At 36.3% G+C, this 15,004-nt stretch overlaps 1 protein-coding gene across 4 annotated transcripts in view; it reads left to right on the top strand.

Moving 5' to 3' along the window:
* Nucleotides 1-7,986: 7,986 nt before the first annotated feature.
* Nucleotides 7,987-15,004, top strand: part of SCN3A (sodium channel, voltage-gated, type III, alpha subunit) — an 87,444-nt gene continuing 80,426 nt past the window's right edge. For all 4 annotated transcript variants that reach the window (XM_008584281.1, XM_008584142.1, XM_008584340.1 and 1 more), the window contains exons 1-2: nt 7,987-8,293; nt 14,155-14,273. In XM_008584281.1, coding sequence (XP_008582503.1) covers nt 8,030-8,293; nt 14,155-14,273 — 383 coding nt within the window. In that variant the 5' untranslated portion in view covers nt 7,987-8,029. The remainder of the gene's footprint in view (nt 8,294-14,154; nt 14,274-15,004) is intronic.

Here is a 15,004-nt window from a genome sequence, read left to right as displayed (position 1 = left end):
ATTCCATTTCAGCAAACATGAACTAAGAATCTTCTCATTTTGCAGGCTTAGGGACCCAGGCGTTTTCTGAACTATATAGGTTTAAATCTTGGCTCCTCAGCTTATTACTTTTCTAACTTGGACAAGTTACCTAACCTACCTACACCTACGTTTCTTGATCTGTTAAATGGGAAAAGTAATGGTACAAACCTCATAAGATTATAATGGCAATGTATGCATAATAAATAAGCTAATATGCATAAATCACATGACAGTGTCTGGGACATAGTAATCATTCAACCGGATTTTATCTATTATTGTTATTTAATTCTCAAATTGGTTAGGAAGGCACACCAACCAGGTATTATTTCAAAACTCTTTTTAAATATGAAAAATAGTATTTAATTCTGCATTGGAGTGTGTCCAGTGATTATCATTATAATATGCTGAATGCTCTAATGCTCTACGTATGCCTTTGATAAAATATTATGCTGTTGATCACACATGCTACCTGAGCATACATGGTAAATACCAGACAATCATTAGCCTTAAATTAGAATTCCATAGAAAAAAATAATTTTCTTCAACAAGAAGGTAGTTAATTGGTCCAGCTTGTCTTTTAGATTATTCCCTTTCTGTAATAGTCTCTCTTATTGATACCAAGAAAACACAGCATCCTTTTCTCAGTAACAGACCCAGTTTTTCCCAACAATTCACTCTCCTGTGATCAAGGACATGAAAACACATTATGGATTTTTCTGATATCTCAAGTTGTATGACATATAGCAACTTTCCATCCTTGAAGACAGAAAATTTACAGCCTTTTGACTAATATTGTTTCATGGGAATATCCAGAACTAATTGATTTTGTCAGCAACATAGTCATAAAAATCCCACAGAGGGTGACTACCGATTCTAATAGGTTATAGAGACCCATACGATTTGCCAAACTGTCTGCTATTTTGGAAAATCAGGCAAGATGAGAACATACAGGCTATGTGACTAATGAAAAAAAAAGTTTGCCTTGGTAATGCCACAGCATATTCCAAAAGTTTACTATGCCATTTTTCTCAGATTCTGATTCATTAATAAATATTATTTTTTATCTCATTTCATTGGCTGGGGGCTTCATATATTTTCATAAACTTATATTAGTATATCATAGCTCACTGATATGTGAGCCTGGAAAACTGAATTGTACTATACAAATCAATTTTTCTGTAGTTATGTATATACAGCTTTTATATCTTTAAAATCAAATCATACAATAGTAAAGTTCAAAACGCATATGTCAACTATAATAGGCAAAGTTAGTGAAGAATAGAATGTGTAGAAACTGTTTAGCTTCAAAGCAACAATTTGTATTTGTCAGCAGACATTTTAATGCAGATTACGTAGCTTCTTTGGGCCTGTTCCTCATTTATTTTAAAGGCAGAGTGCTGGGCCAATTGTCAAATTCAGTGTAGGCCTTTTAATTAGCATCTTGGAAATTCCTCTTTTGGCATCTAGGTAATCACTCTGACTTCATTGTCAATACCCTGTATGTGTCCTCTACACAAAAATTGGACATCGGGTGAGTCCAATTTCCACTTTCTTCCCCTAGGCAACGTCATGCATATTCTTAGCTTCAGCCTCAACCAGTGACTCCTTAATCAACATTTCCCCAGCCCAGACAGCTTTCCTGAGTCTCAGATGCATATTTTAATTACATACCCAGATGTCCCACAGCCATCTCTTACTAAACAGGCCTCAAACACAATTTATTATCATGCCTTACAAACCTTCTCCACTTTTCTATTGGGTTAATGTCAACTTGTGGCTAAAGCCGGAAACCTAGGGATGCGCTTAACTCCGTAATTCCTCTTCACTCCTCATATCAAGCCACTCACAAAATTTCATTGATTTTCTTTCTGCTATAATTGTGCCTTGAATACACCCTTCTGGCCATGGTTTTTCTCTCTAACTTATTGATGGCTTACTATCTTCCTGGCGCTGTGCTCACCCTTTAGGGCATTTTCTCATTGAAATGCCACATGAACTCTATGAGGAATACATTATCATTGCTATGATTATCTTTATTACACAGCTAGGAAACCTGAAGATTATAAAGGATAAGAAAAAACTGCTAGAACAAGAACTGTAGAATGTGACAGAGCCAGGGCTTCAATCCAGGTCTGATTGCCAAATCCATGCCTTTTACTGCTAGAGCCATAGTCAGGTCTTCTTCTCTCCTTTAGACTACTGAAGTGATATCTATTGCTTTCTTCTAGGGCAGCTGTCCTCAAAGTGTGGATTTCAGACAACTGGGGGTTCCTGGGACCCTGGGGGCGGGGGGTAAAAGGTTGTGAGATCTAAACTGTTTTCATAATAATACCAAATGCCATTGCCTTTTGTCACTGTTTTGGCATTTGCAATGATCGTGCAAAAGTCACAGGAGTAAAACTGTTAATGTCTTAGCAGGAATCAAGGCAGTAGCCTCAAACTGTAGGAGTAGTTCTTGTTACTTCACTGCCACAGACTCTCAGTAAGAAACAAAATGCCAGTTCACATGAGAAATCTCTGATGAAGCAGTAAATATTAATTTCATTAAATCTCAACCCTGAAGAACACATATTTTTAATATTCTATATTATGAAATGAGGACACACAATATATTTCTGCTGCATACTGAAACATGATGGTTGTCTTTAGGAGAAGCACTGTGTGATTATTTGAGTCAGGAGCTGAATAAGCCTCTCATTTTTTTTTTCGTGGAACACCATTTTCACTTGAAAGAATAACTGACAAACTATGGTTATTCAGACTGGGGTATTTGGCACACATTTTCTCAAAAATGAAGCAAGGAAAAGTCACTTCAGGAAAAGCGAATGACAGCATTTGTTGTCAGTGTTAGCACTGGAGCTTTCAAGTGGAAATTGGAATTTTAGGACTTTCACCTGCCACTGGGAGCCTGACAGCCTCCCAATACAACACAACTTTTCACATGATATCAGTGGTGATATTGACAAAAGTGATTTTGGATGTTATATAGTGAAATTTGTCAAAATTTGGAGCATATTCATAACAATGTGCTGATATTTTCAAAATGATCCATGCCTGATGGTACAAAATCATGCATCATTAGTCAAGATAGATCAAAAGTTCATTGATATAGTTTCGAATTCCACACTAAAACTTATTTAATAAACTCCACTTGTAGAATTTTAGTGCAGTATCAAAGAAGAATATTCACAATTACCTGGAAAGGCAATTAAAATACTCCCTTTTTCAGCTACATATATGTGTGAGAGCTATCTTCATATACTTCAGTTAAAACAACATATCACATCAGATTGAACATAGAAGCAGATGTGAGAATCTAGCTCTATCCTATCAAGTCAGACAGTAAAGAGATTTGCCTAAATGTAACACAAATTCATTCTTCTCACTAAAATTCTTTTTGTTTGGGATAATATTAATTATTTTCGTTAAAAATCTGTTGTTTATGTAAACATGCAAGTGCTTACTAAGGTACTTCAAAAAGTTCATGGAAAGATTTGTATTGTCTTTTAATTCTGTTTTTCCACAAACTTTTTGAAGTACCCTTGTACTATAGAGTTAATTAATAAAAACTTTTATATTTTCTATTTTAATTTTTAATATGGTAAGTATGGATAGATAAGCCCCCCCCCAAAACAAAAACTCTTTGGATTTATCAATAATTCTAAGAGTATAAAGAGATTGTGACACCAAAACACTTGAAAACTATTGTTCTAGGGTCACTTCCTGCCTGTTCACCCTTCATATTGCCACCATCTTTCTAATCTTAAAATTGATCATGTCGGGCCGGCCCAGTGGCGCACTGGATAGTGCGCTGCTTGGGAAGCGCGGCGGCGCTCCCGCCCGAGGGTTTGGATCCCACATACAGACCGGCTCCCGCTCACTGGCTGAGCGAGGCGTGGGAGCAACACCGAGGTTTGCGGTCCCGTTGCCGGTCCCTTGTCCGGTACGGGGGCAACACTGAGGGTTGCGATCCATTGCCGGACACGGAAAAAAAGACAAAAGACAAAAAAAAAAAAAAAAAAATTAATCATGTCACTCCTCATTCATGACTTACTTTAGTGTATGTACAAGCCTCTTGGTGATCTATCCTGCCTAACTTGCCAGTCCTGTCTCATACACTCTCATTTGAGCAGGTTGGTGTCCACCCATAATGAACTCCTTATAGTTCCTACCAAACGCTCTATGGCCTTTCTTGTCTCTGTGTTCACATACATACTCTCCCCCTGCTTATTGTGTCTCTACTGAAAGGTCTTTCTACCATCACTTCCCCAACTACCACCACCACGAGCCCCTATCAAATTGCAACTAGTGTACAAAACCTACTCCAGTATCACTTTCTCAGGGAAACTTTCTTGAGGCATACTCCTCCCCCTGCACTGAACAGAATAAATTGATCCCTTTTATGAACTTCCAACAATAACCAAATGTATACAATTGTATTTTAATTATTTGTATAAACATCAGTCTCTCTCATTAGACTGTCAGCTCCTCATGGGAAGGGACCATGGGTGCCTGGTCCAAGCAGAGCATTGATACATAGTAGTCCCTCAATAAATATTTTCTGAGTAAATGAACTTGAGGTTCCTTCCAGGTTTGAAATTCTGTGGCCCATTCCTCCAACAGAATATATTGAACCACAATATTTTATTGATTAATAGAGGAGTACACTTGCCTTGCTCATACATGATCACGCACACAGGTTCTTTGGTTTTAATCAAAGAGATCCTCAGTGTTTTTTTTTTTTTTAATCTTTTTTGTCCCTGTAAAGATAGTTCTGGAGAAATTTTGGTATATTAAATTTGATATATTTTAATAAATCATAATGCATATATATTCATTAATAATATATATTCCACACCAAGGAAATCAGTTAAGAATTAATTTTTAAAAATCTGCTCTAATATGAATATAAAATTATGTAAGAGCTCTGTATAATAAGCTCACAAAGAACATGAAAGAAGAGGAAAAAAAATTAAAAGGGAACTGCCAAAGAATCACGAGAGTTTTCTAAACAGCAAAGCTGTAGATGAAGCCACAAGAACCTCTTGCTTACTAAACTCTTTAATGTCTCAGCCTGTCCTCATATTGGGCAAAGCCTAATACCCATTGTAAGGGGAAAACTGAGAGTCTGCAACTAGTTTGTCTTCTCAGGTTTTGAAGATAACACTATGGGACTTTCAAAACGACATTTTTACTTCCTTTGAACAATATTCAAATTCTTTATGCTAGCCCTTGATAAGTGAACAGGAAGGAAAAGGGTTATGTCTCTGTAAATAAATTTTCATGATTTTCTGATGGCACCTTGTTCCATGTCATCTCAGAGAAATCAGAATAATCTATGAAGATTACTGAGAGATCTTCACACTAGATATTTTAAATCTAATTTTATTTAAAAAATTAGGAACGAGGAGACTCCAATTAAGTGCAATATAAGTATAATTAGTTATTTCTCCATAGCAAGGTGTTGCCACCTATACGATGAGTTATTTTGATGATGCTGAGGTTGAGGAAGTTTAAATGACAGAGGTAAAGTGTTAGTGGCAGACTCTGAATACTAACCCAGATCTCCCATTTCAATTGTGGAATGTTTTTCATTTCATTGCCAATAAAAAAAAACAAAATCAGTTTAACTAAATGCTGTAATATATGAAAGCAACCTTTTTTCTCTTCTAAGAAAGCAACGATGTTTCACAGAATTTCCTTAAGATGTGTCTGTCTCGCTGTTTCATTTTCATTTAGCACTTGGGAAGAACCATAGCCATTTAGTTCATGACAAGTGGTGTGAGACAGGTGGATTACACATCTCTGGGTCTTTCAGTCTTGCAGAAAATGCTCAAACTCGTTCTGCAGTCAAAAAGTACGAAGGGTGGGATTATTCCACACAGCCTAGAACTGGACTATGTGGCCTTTAAAATAGACATAATGTGGCTGAAAATATTAGTTATATTTTGTGCTGCCTGCTGTAAATTTAGAAGGCACAATATAAGTAATTAATTGATTTTTGAGTAAAATAGAACTGTCTTCAAACCTTCTGATTCATGTACCCTTACATGCAGAAAAAAAGCCTTGCCCCACTACAAAATAAAAATTCATTTTCAGAACTAGTAGGAAAAATGGTGTAACTTTTTGGCAGGCCTGATATTTTATTTTATAACTTATTTAGAATATGCTTTTATAGTAGCAACAATACAATGACAATGATATATACACATACACACACAATGACAATGATATATACAATGACAATGATACAACAATGTCATATCATAAATCCTAATTAAAAGAAAAGACACACCTAATATTAAAAACACTTTTGTCACTGAAAGAGAGCAGGGAACCAGTAATTTAGATATAAACTCAGAAAGCACATAGTAAGCTAATATTGTTTTTCTTACATTACTAAAAGATCTGGAGTTTCTCATTGTCTGTAAGCTCAAGTATATCCATGTAGCGAACCGCCAAGAATTAAAGGCCATTTAGAGATAAACTGCTATGGAGACTAGAACATACGCAGAAGTAGGGGGGATGTGGAAAACATCACAGGTAACTCTGATGATTATTTTGATGCTGTAGATGTAGATTCTCCTACAAGATGACTGATGTTCTCATTGTAATTTGTTGTTTTCATTGTTTCTGTTTTCTATCTTCGTTTCTAAAATGTGGTTTTTGGCATGAAGCAAAATAAAATAGCTGTTACTGATATTTAAAAATTTAGGTAGCTGATGTCCTGTATTTGTGACAGTTCTAGCACCTTTCCTGCAGGTAGCATTTTCTTCCTTTCCCTGGGAAAGTGAGCAGAGCCACTTCACCTCTTTGCCTTCTCTCCTTTCCTCTCCCAGCCAGGCGATAGGCATGTGTGAATGTGCCCTTGTACTCTGCACTTCTCAGTGCATTTCCACAGCTCCGTGGACAGTTGTGTTGCCAGCACATCGAGAGCTTGTTTAAAGTAGAGTGGCTTGAATTGTGAGGATGCTTGAAACCATGCAGAGGCTGGAGGAACTGAAGATAATTCAATTACGAGATAGTTGATACTATTCCAGACACTTAACATAAATTAACCCATCTATTCCTTACAACATCCAGGAGGTCGGTTCTCCTATTGTCCCCATTTCATAAAAAGACTGAAACAATGAGGGGTTACGTTTTCTGAGAACATGCAGCTCATACTGAGCCAGGGCTTAGAACAGAGTGAGTCTAGCTTCACAGTCAATGCTTTTAACCACTACACCAAATGGAAGATTCAGGAAGAATATTAAAATTGTCTTGGAGTAGTTGAAGGGCAGCAGATAGGAAGAGGAAATAAACACATTCTCCATTGCCTTGGAAGATGCCTCAGAAAGATCCAAGGTGAAAAGCTAAAAGAAAACAGAGCTTGGCTTAACAAAAGAAAGGAAATACTTACCAAATATGGACAGAATTTCCTGGAGGCAGGGGCTTCCCTGTCACTGCTGGTGATCAGATTTTTTTCTGGAACAGCTGTCGATGATGCTGACAACCAGAACAGTAGTTGGGTTAGGCAAAACTTACTTTCCTCTCCTGAGATTTTATGAGTCAGGGATGTATCACAATAATTGCCTTGTTACTGGTACTTCTTTGTTTGGGGCGTTAGTAAGTTGTCAAAAAGCAGGGTTGGGGGTGTGGATAATGAGTCCTTAACCAATTTTATTGACAAGCATTACTGGCATTACTCTCTTAACAAAAGTATACTATAATATCTATTTGGCTCAAAGGTCTTAGAACAGATTTTTGATAGATTTATAAAGTTGGCTCATTGAAAATTAGATTGAATGATGATGTTTCCAAGTTAAAATTTGTAGTGCAGCACTAAAAGCATGACTTAGTGTTTATAGCTTTAAAAAATTACTAAAATAACATTAAATGGCATTTTGTTTGATTTTCTTATTTCCTCTCTATCACTTGCTTTCCAAACTCTTATGCATTTTTGTCTGTTCTTGTAGGCAATTCTTATGCAAGAAGCTAAACGTAATTAAATGTGCAGGATGAAAAGATGGCGCAGACACTGCTGGTACCCCCAGGACCTGAAAGCTTCCGCCTTTTTACTAGAGAATCTCTTGCTGCTATCGAAAAACGTGCTGCAGAAGAGAAAGCCAAGAAGTCCAAAAGAGAACAAGACAATGATGATGAGAACAAACCAAAGCCAAACAGTGACTTGGAAGCTGGAAAGAACCTTCCATTTATTTATGGAGACATTCCTCCAGAGATGGTGTCAGAGCCCCTGGAGGACCTGGACCAGTTCTACATCAATAAAAAAGTGAGTGTTGATTTCACACTTCCAATAAGTTAAACCCTTAACTATAATATATTTTTCTGGGGCTTATATACATACTGTACCATAATTTTTCTTCTATTAAAGATTTTATAATACTCTTTATTACCACTTACTTTTAAGCACAGCATAAGAAACAAAAATTTTTATAAGAAATGAAGTCAAGGGGCCGGCCCGGTGGCGCACTGCTACAGTGCGCTGCTTGGGAGTGCACCGGCGCTCCCGCCAAGGGTTCGGATCCCACGTACAGACCGGCCGCTCACTGGCTGAGCGAGGTGCGGGCGCAACACCCAGGGTTGCGATCCCGTTGCTGGTCCCGGTCCGGTACGGGCGCGACAATGAGGGTTGCGATCCATTGCCCGTCACGAAAAAAGACAAAAAAAGAGAAAAAAAAAAAAAAAAAAGAAATGAAGTCAAAAGTTGGCCACAATGAGGATATATGAATAGATGAACAATTTCTACAATTTCACAGAAATTGAAATAGATAGAATTAAAATTGAATATCTGCTATTGCTGACATATCTAAGCATACAATAGACAACAGAATAATAGCTTTGCGAAAGAAGAATTACAGACAGTTATTGTCCTTATTTGTCAGTTTTTTGGTTTGTGGTTTCTCCAAAGTAATTTGTATTCTAGAGGACTGTAAATAGTTTTCTACTTTAGAATCCTTCAATAGGCAGATGATACATGGAGAAGCACTAACCTGGAATATGACTAGTATCTTCTCCTAACCTTACTTAGTCTGTGACAGGCTAGATTCTGGAACATCCACAAATTATTAAAATACCACCCTGAGGGGAAAAAAAAGTCTAGATTAGAAGACCAAAAAGAAACACAAGTTTTCTCCATCTATACATCATTTAAATCAACAGTTATGACTGTGTCTTCCTAATGCTAAAATAACTACATAATTCTGTCAGAATTAGCTAGCTTCTGTAGTTAAACCAGCTGGGATGGTATAAAAAATGGGTGATAAACTCTACACTTTATAATTGGGTATTTTGGCATCTTATAACCACAATTTTTATTTAACATTCACAAATATAAAAACAGTTCCATGTAGAAACTAAAGATAAATTAATATCACCATTCGTTGATGACTTACGGATTAAGGAAGATACTGAACACTTTTATTAGTCAAAGCAGACTCTTTTAAAAGCAGTGGCTGAATAAATTGCATTCTTTAAGCAGTACACAATTTAATTTTATAAGATCACTGATAACTAAAGGAAATGAGAGTTAACCATTCAGACATGGAATTAGCCCTGTTCTAAAGGAGTACTTCTCAAACTTGCATATACATACTCATCACCTGAGGATCTTATTAAAATGAAGATTATGATTCCATAGATTTGGGGTGGGGCCAAAAATCCTGCATTTCTTACAAGCCATCAGGTGATACTCATCCTGTTAGTACATGGGCCACACTTTGAGTAACAACAACAACAAAATTTTATTTAAAGTCATAAAAACAAATTGAAATAGTTAAACAGGTTCTTTTTTCCCTTTTATATTAGTTTCATGAAAGGTAGCATTTAGTATATATTCATATACTATACTTCTAAAAATAATTTCAGTATTTTATTATAGAACCAATAAAGAAAATTTTGTAATTTAGTTACTGTATACTTACAATGATGTCAATGAGACATCCCTCAAGAAAGTGGTGGTGGTGAGGGGAATTCTTTGAGAACTACTGATCCAAAGGGTCTGTTGGCAAAGATATTTTCAAGAGACAGAGGCATAATTTACTGTGACATGATTAAAAGTATCTGTCCTTAAAAAAGGGAATTGATCAGCCTGGTATGATTAAGAAGGAAAAAAAGAGAATAATAGAGACAGACATTAGTATTTTCCAATGGAGATGGAACTTTAGTAGTAGCACTGAAAGCATTTTCCTCCCAATGGCAAGTCCAGCTCATTGTGGAGGGGGTACACTGGGCTACCTAACAGATGTCATTACACATTCTACATCATTTGATTAAGCCACCTGGTTTGGACTCCATGTTCAGCAGGGAGCCATCTGATTGCAATTTGTTTTCCCCTGGTTCTGCTTAAAGGGAAGAATGTGCTGGTTATGCCATTGCAATTTTGCAGTTCATGTGAAAGTAACATATCTCACTATAAATAAATAGATTGGCGTTCTGGTTTTATGCCAGCCTTTCAAGTTTGGTTAATGTGAGTCTGCCACTAGGAAACAGAATGGTTCTCTGTGTGCAAAGTCAGTTTTTATTGCCTGCATGGCTGAGACTTTTATCAGACTAGGACTCTGATTTACTCATACTGATCATGAACCATCTTGGGAGACACTTAGCCAGTCTCTTTACTGTTGGCTGCACTGCTTTCCTTTATGAAGTATCTGTAAAGATGAAGATTGAGCTGCTATTAAAGGAAAAGGTAGTTTGTAATTCTTAGGATAGAGGAGCTAATGGAAGAAGTTCTGGAATTTAAAAATATTATATAAAGCTATGTTAATTATATGAAATAATGCAGGTAAAAGGCATTTTAAAACTGTAAACCATTACGTAATTTTTTGCTGCCATTAATCAGCAATATATTTTAAATACCTAATTTAATCAGATGAGTAACATCACAAAGTATTTTAATGGCATTTAAGTTGACAAGGGTAATAGTTTAAGAACTGTTACAGCGACAATAAGAGCTAACACTCGTTGTGCTCGTGCTGTATCAGACATTGCCTGAGTGCTTTAACTCAATATTCAGTGCACCCGTGAGGCAGGTACTATTGTTAGCCTCAGTTTACAGATGGAACAGTGAAGCCAAGGGAGGTTGAGTAACTTATGCAAGGTCACACTCCTTAAGTGGTGAATCCAGGATCTGAATCCAGGCAGGCAGGCTCCAGAGTCAGAGCCCTTACCTGCTATGAGAAACTATAAATGGTATTTATTAATACAATAAAAGAGAGTGTTAAAAAAATGGTTGTATCATTTTTTGAATTCTTTGGTTGATATGGTCCTACTCACTGAGATGTAAAGCTTATTCTTGCTGCAAAGTAGTAAAGATTTTAGTGAACTTATAAGATGTGCATTTACCTGGGAAAAAGAAGCTAGTAGCATTGAGCAGTAGAAAATAACTGGCTTAATATGCTTCCAGCTATATCATTCATAATGCTAGTAGCAATATGTAGTACTATTTTTTTTAAATCACATTATTACTTATTACTTGGAAACCTGACTTTAGGATTGGTGCTATTTATCTTTCTTGCAATCATCTGTCATTCTCTCAAGTAATTTTCAGTTTAGGTATACCTTCAGTAACATCAGAGCTCCAGATATCAAGCTTCTTTCTTGTAATTCTTTCACTATACACAACATTAGTATTTTATTCCTCAGTTTCTCAGAACTCAAGGTTTTCTTTGCATCAGGTGTTGTGCTCCAGAAATAAACTGAGATTGTGTCCTTGAGGCCTGCTTTGTTCCAGAACCTATAAATTCAATGAAGAAGTTCTTGGCATGTCAGCTTTAATTCCACTAGTACAAAAAAGGCTAATCTTGCAGGAGGAGCAAAGGGTTTTATGTTTAAAGGGACAGTTCATTTCCATTCACTGTTTTAGGAGATATTTCAAAATAAAGTCCTCTCCTATTGTTGCAAGCAGAAATTGCTTCTTCAGGGAAATTGTTCCAAAAAAGCATGAGTAAATGCACCTTAAGTTATGGTGAACTTTTACATGTTACTGCTGTCCTTGAATGCCTAAATGGATTTTGATTGTTTGACTGTAATACTAAATAATCTAATCCTGTGAATGAATTCGAGACAATCCTTTAATGCTTCTGTGCTTCACGGGCAGTCTTCCCAAGGGCCACCATCCCTTGCAGGTAATGCTACTGCGAGTAAAAAATAGTTTACTTGCCCTCTTCACAGAATTGCTCAGATTTATAGAGTGCAGTTCATGGAGAATGGTTAGTCAAGTAATGGTTGGCTCCACAGTCTTAAATACAAAAGGGCAATGAACAGAGAAATGTTTTTTCCTGCCCTTTATACTCACAATATAAATATGTCTGTCTACCTATTCAAACAGAGCCTGTTGTCTGAAAATGAATGTATGGGATACAGCCCTTAGTTAAAAGGAAAAACATACTATTAAGTAAATGGATATATAGAATAGGTGTTTTAAAGGTAAATGGCATCATAAAAGTAAACCCACATTTAATTAAAACAAGTGTTTATTTGCAAACCATGCTATTAAATACTGTAAAAAAAAATGGAGAAAAAAGTAGAGTACAGGCTCTTTATACTCAGTGGTTTATAACAACTTCTAACCTATTCCTCACAGGAATGAATGCTAACGTAAATTGCTACTTGACTATAATTACAAGCAACATATAAAAGAGTGAAAATTAATATACTAAGACTTACTGGTAAAGGGAAACAATTAAGGAATGATCAGAAGGCAGTGTGATTTATTTGGAAAGACATGATAGAGGAGGAGACTTTGATAGCTGAGAACATTCCCAGAGAGCCGCATTGTCAACCTACTGCATATTAGAATTGACTGAGGAAATTTTAAAAATACACAAGTTAGTTCTCATCCCTCAGAAATTCTAATTCAATTAGGGTTTGGACCTAAATATTGGTGATTTAAAAATCTCCCCAGGGCATTCTAATAATACTGGGTCCTTGTAGGTGGGACCTCATTGATAGCTCTGTTCTGGAGACACTTCCCTGAAATGGGAGGGAGTTTGCATTAGATGACCTCTTAGGGCTCTCCTCCCTTTAGGATTCTGATACTTATTTTCAGAGTCAAAGGGAGAGTCTGACAGGTTGTGAGTGGAATTGACAAGATGATTGAATTGGCTGAAATAGAGATGACGCTGGTAGGAAAAAATAATAAAAGAAGATCCTAGAGGGACGTGGTAGGTACTGGGTAGCATAGCTTAAATGCTAAGTTGATGATTGTAAGTTTTAGATCACAGAATTTTAGCTGCCCAATGCCCCTTGAAATGATGAATTTCAGACTGACTTTCAATGCAGTTGTCCTTTTTCAGTATTAGCTGTGAAGCTGGTTCCTTTCCAGCAGATTTATAGAATCAGCAATAGCAGGTTATTAAACCTGTTTGAACGTTTTAATCAGAAGAACTACGATAGGAACAATAGAGAACCACCATAAACTTTGGAGTTAAAAGATCTGATGTAATTAAAATATTTATGAGAGATTACTTTAATAGCAATGTGTACAGAATAATTTGAAAAGTTACCAAAGCTGGAGACAGATGGTAAATTTTAAATAGAATTTGATTCTACTACTTTGTAATAGTTTCCTAATATTTATAGTAAGATTTTAATAAATGGTTAATGTAGTTCTTTTTATTCTCACTTTTAAAAGCTTTTGGAGGTATAACTGACATAATAAACTGAAGATAAAGTGTACAATTTGATATGTTTTGACAGGTGCATACCATCACCTTGAAACCATCACTCCACATAATGTAATAAATATAGCCAACACCCCCACTCCCCCCAAAATAATTGGAATCTAGAACTACCTTACAGTTTGGTAAAAAAATTTTGTGTGGGATTATCAGTTTGTATCAGCAAGTTGAAGTCTTAGAGACATATTAGATAATAATAAGTCTTATATTTATTTGTAATTACAGTATATGTTAATTAGGGGAGAAACAACATGTTTATAGTTAGGATATACCAATTGGTTTAAAAAAACAAGTTTGTCCCCATACCAGCTACCGCCAAAAAAAAAAAAAAAGAAAAGAAGCAAAGAAGTTTAAGTGAACAAATCATGTAAAAAAGAGTTTTTCATATGTATAAGCTCCTCAAATAAGCCACATGTCTAATTTAGTAATTTCTTTCTCATATTTTCTTTTTCAGACTTTTATAGTGTTGAATAAAGGGAAGGCGATTTTTCGATTCAGTGCCACCTCTGCCTTGTATATTTTAACTCCACTAAACCCTGTTAGGAAAATTGCTATTAAGATTTTGGTACATTCATATCCTTTTTATGTGAATTGTCTACATGCTATTTCTAATGGTTGATTTTAAAGAAAATGTCATTCTTATTTTTAAATATTTATAAAATGTCTTTGAGATTAATGGTAACATTGCTAGTTTAATTTGTCTGTTTTTGTTGGTTTTCCGACTATTTATTACAAGATTGTTATAAAATGACTATTCTGATTCTAGAAGTAAATATGCAACCATGATAGTGAATGAGTGTATAGTAGGAACAAGAGCAAATTTCCCTCACACTTTTATCAACCTCAATTACATCATTTGTAACCATTGTTAAAGAAACATAGTCTATTCTGGTTACTGTCATTATCTGTTTTACCAAATGTTCAAATTTTTGTGCCTTAATTGGTTCTGCATCTTCATTCAGCACCTGCGTCGATCCTTCCTTCATCCTTTCCTCCTTTACACTTCCTTTCTTCCTCCTTTCTTCCTTCAGTAAATATTTATTAAATTCTTACTATGTGGCTATGTACCTGGTTGATAATAGTTATCAAAAAGCCCCTGCACTTGGGGCCGGCCCGGTGGCGCACTGGATAGTGCGCCGCTTGGGAAGCGCGGCGGCCCTCCCGTCCGAGGGTTCGGATCCCACATACAGACCGGCTCCCGCTCACTGGTTGAGCGAGGCGGGGGAGCAACGCCGAGGCTTGCAATCCCGTTGCCGGTCCCCGGCCCGGTGCGGGGGCAACACTTCGGGTTGCGATCCGTTGCC

This window comes from Galeopterus variegatus, unplaced genomic scaffold, assembly GCF_000696425.1.
Source record: "Galeopterus variegatus unplaced genomic scaffold, G_variegatus-3.0.2 Scaffold9, whole genome shotgun sequence".
Taxonomy (NCBI): Eukaryota; Metazoa; Chordata; class Mammalia; order Dermoptera; family Cynocephalidae; genus Galeopterus; species Galeopterus variegatus.
This window is presented reverse-complemented; position numbering and strand designations above follow the sequence as displayed.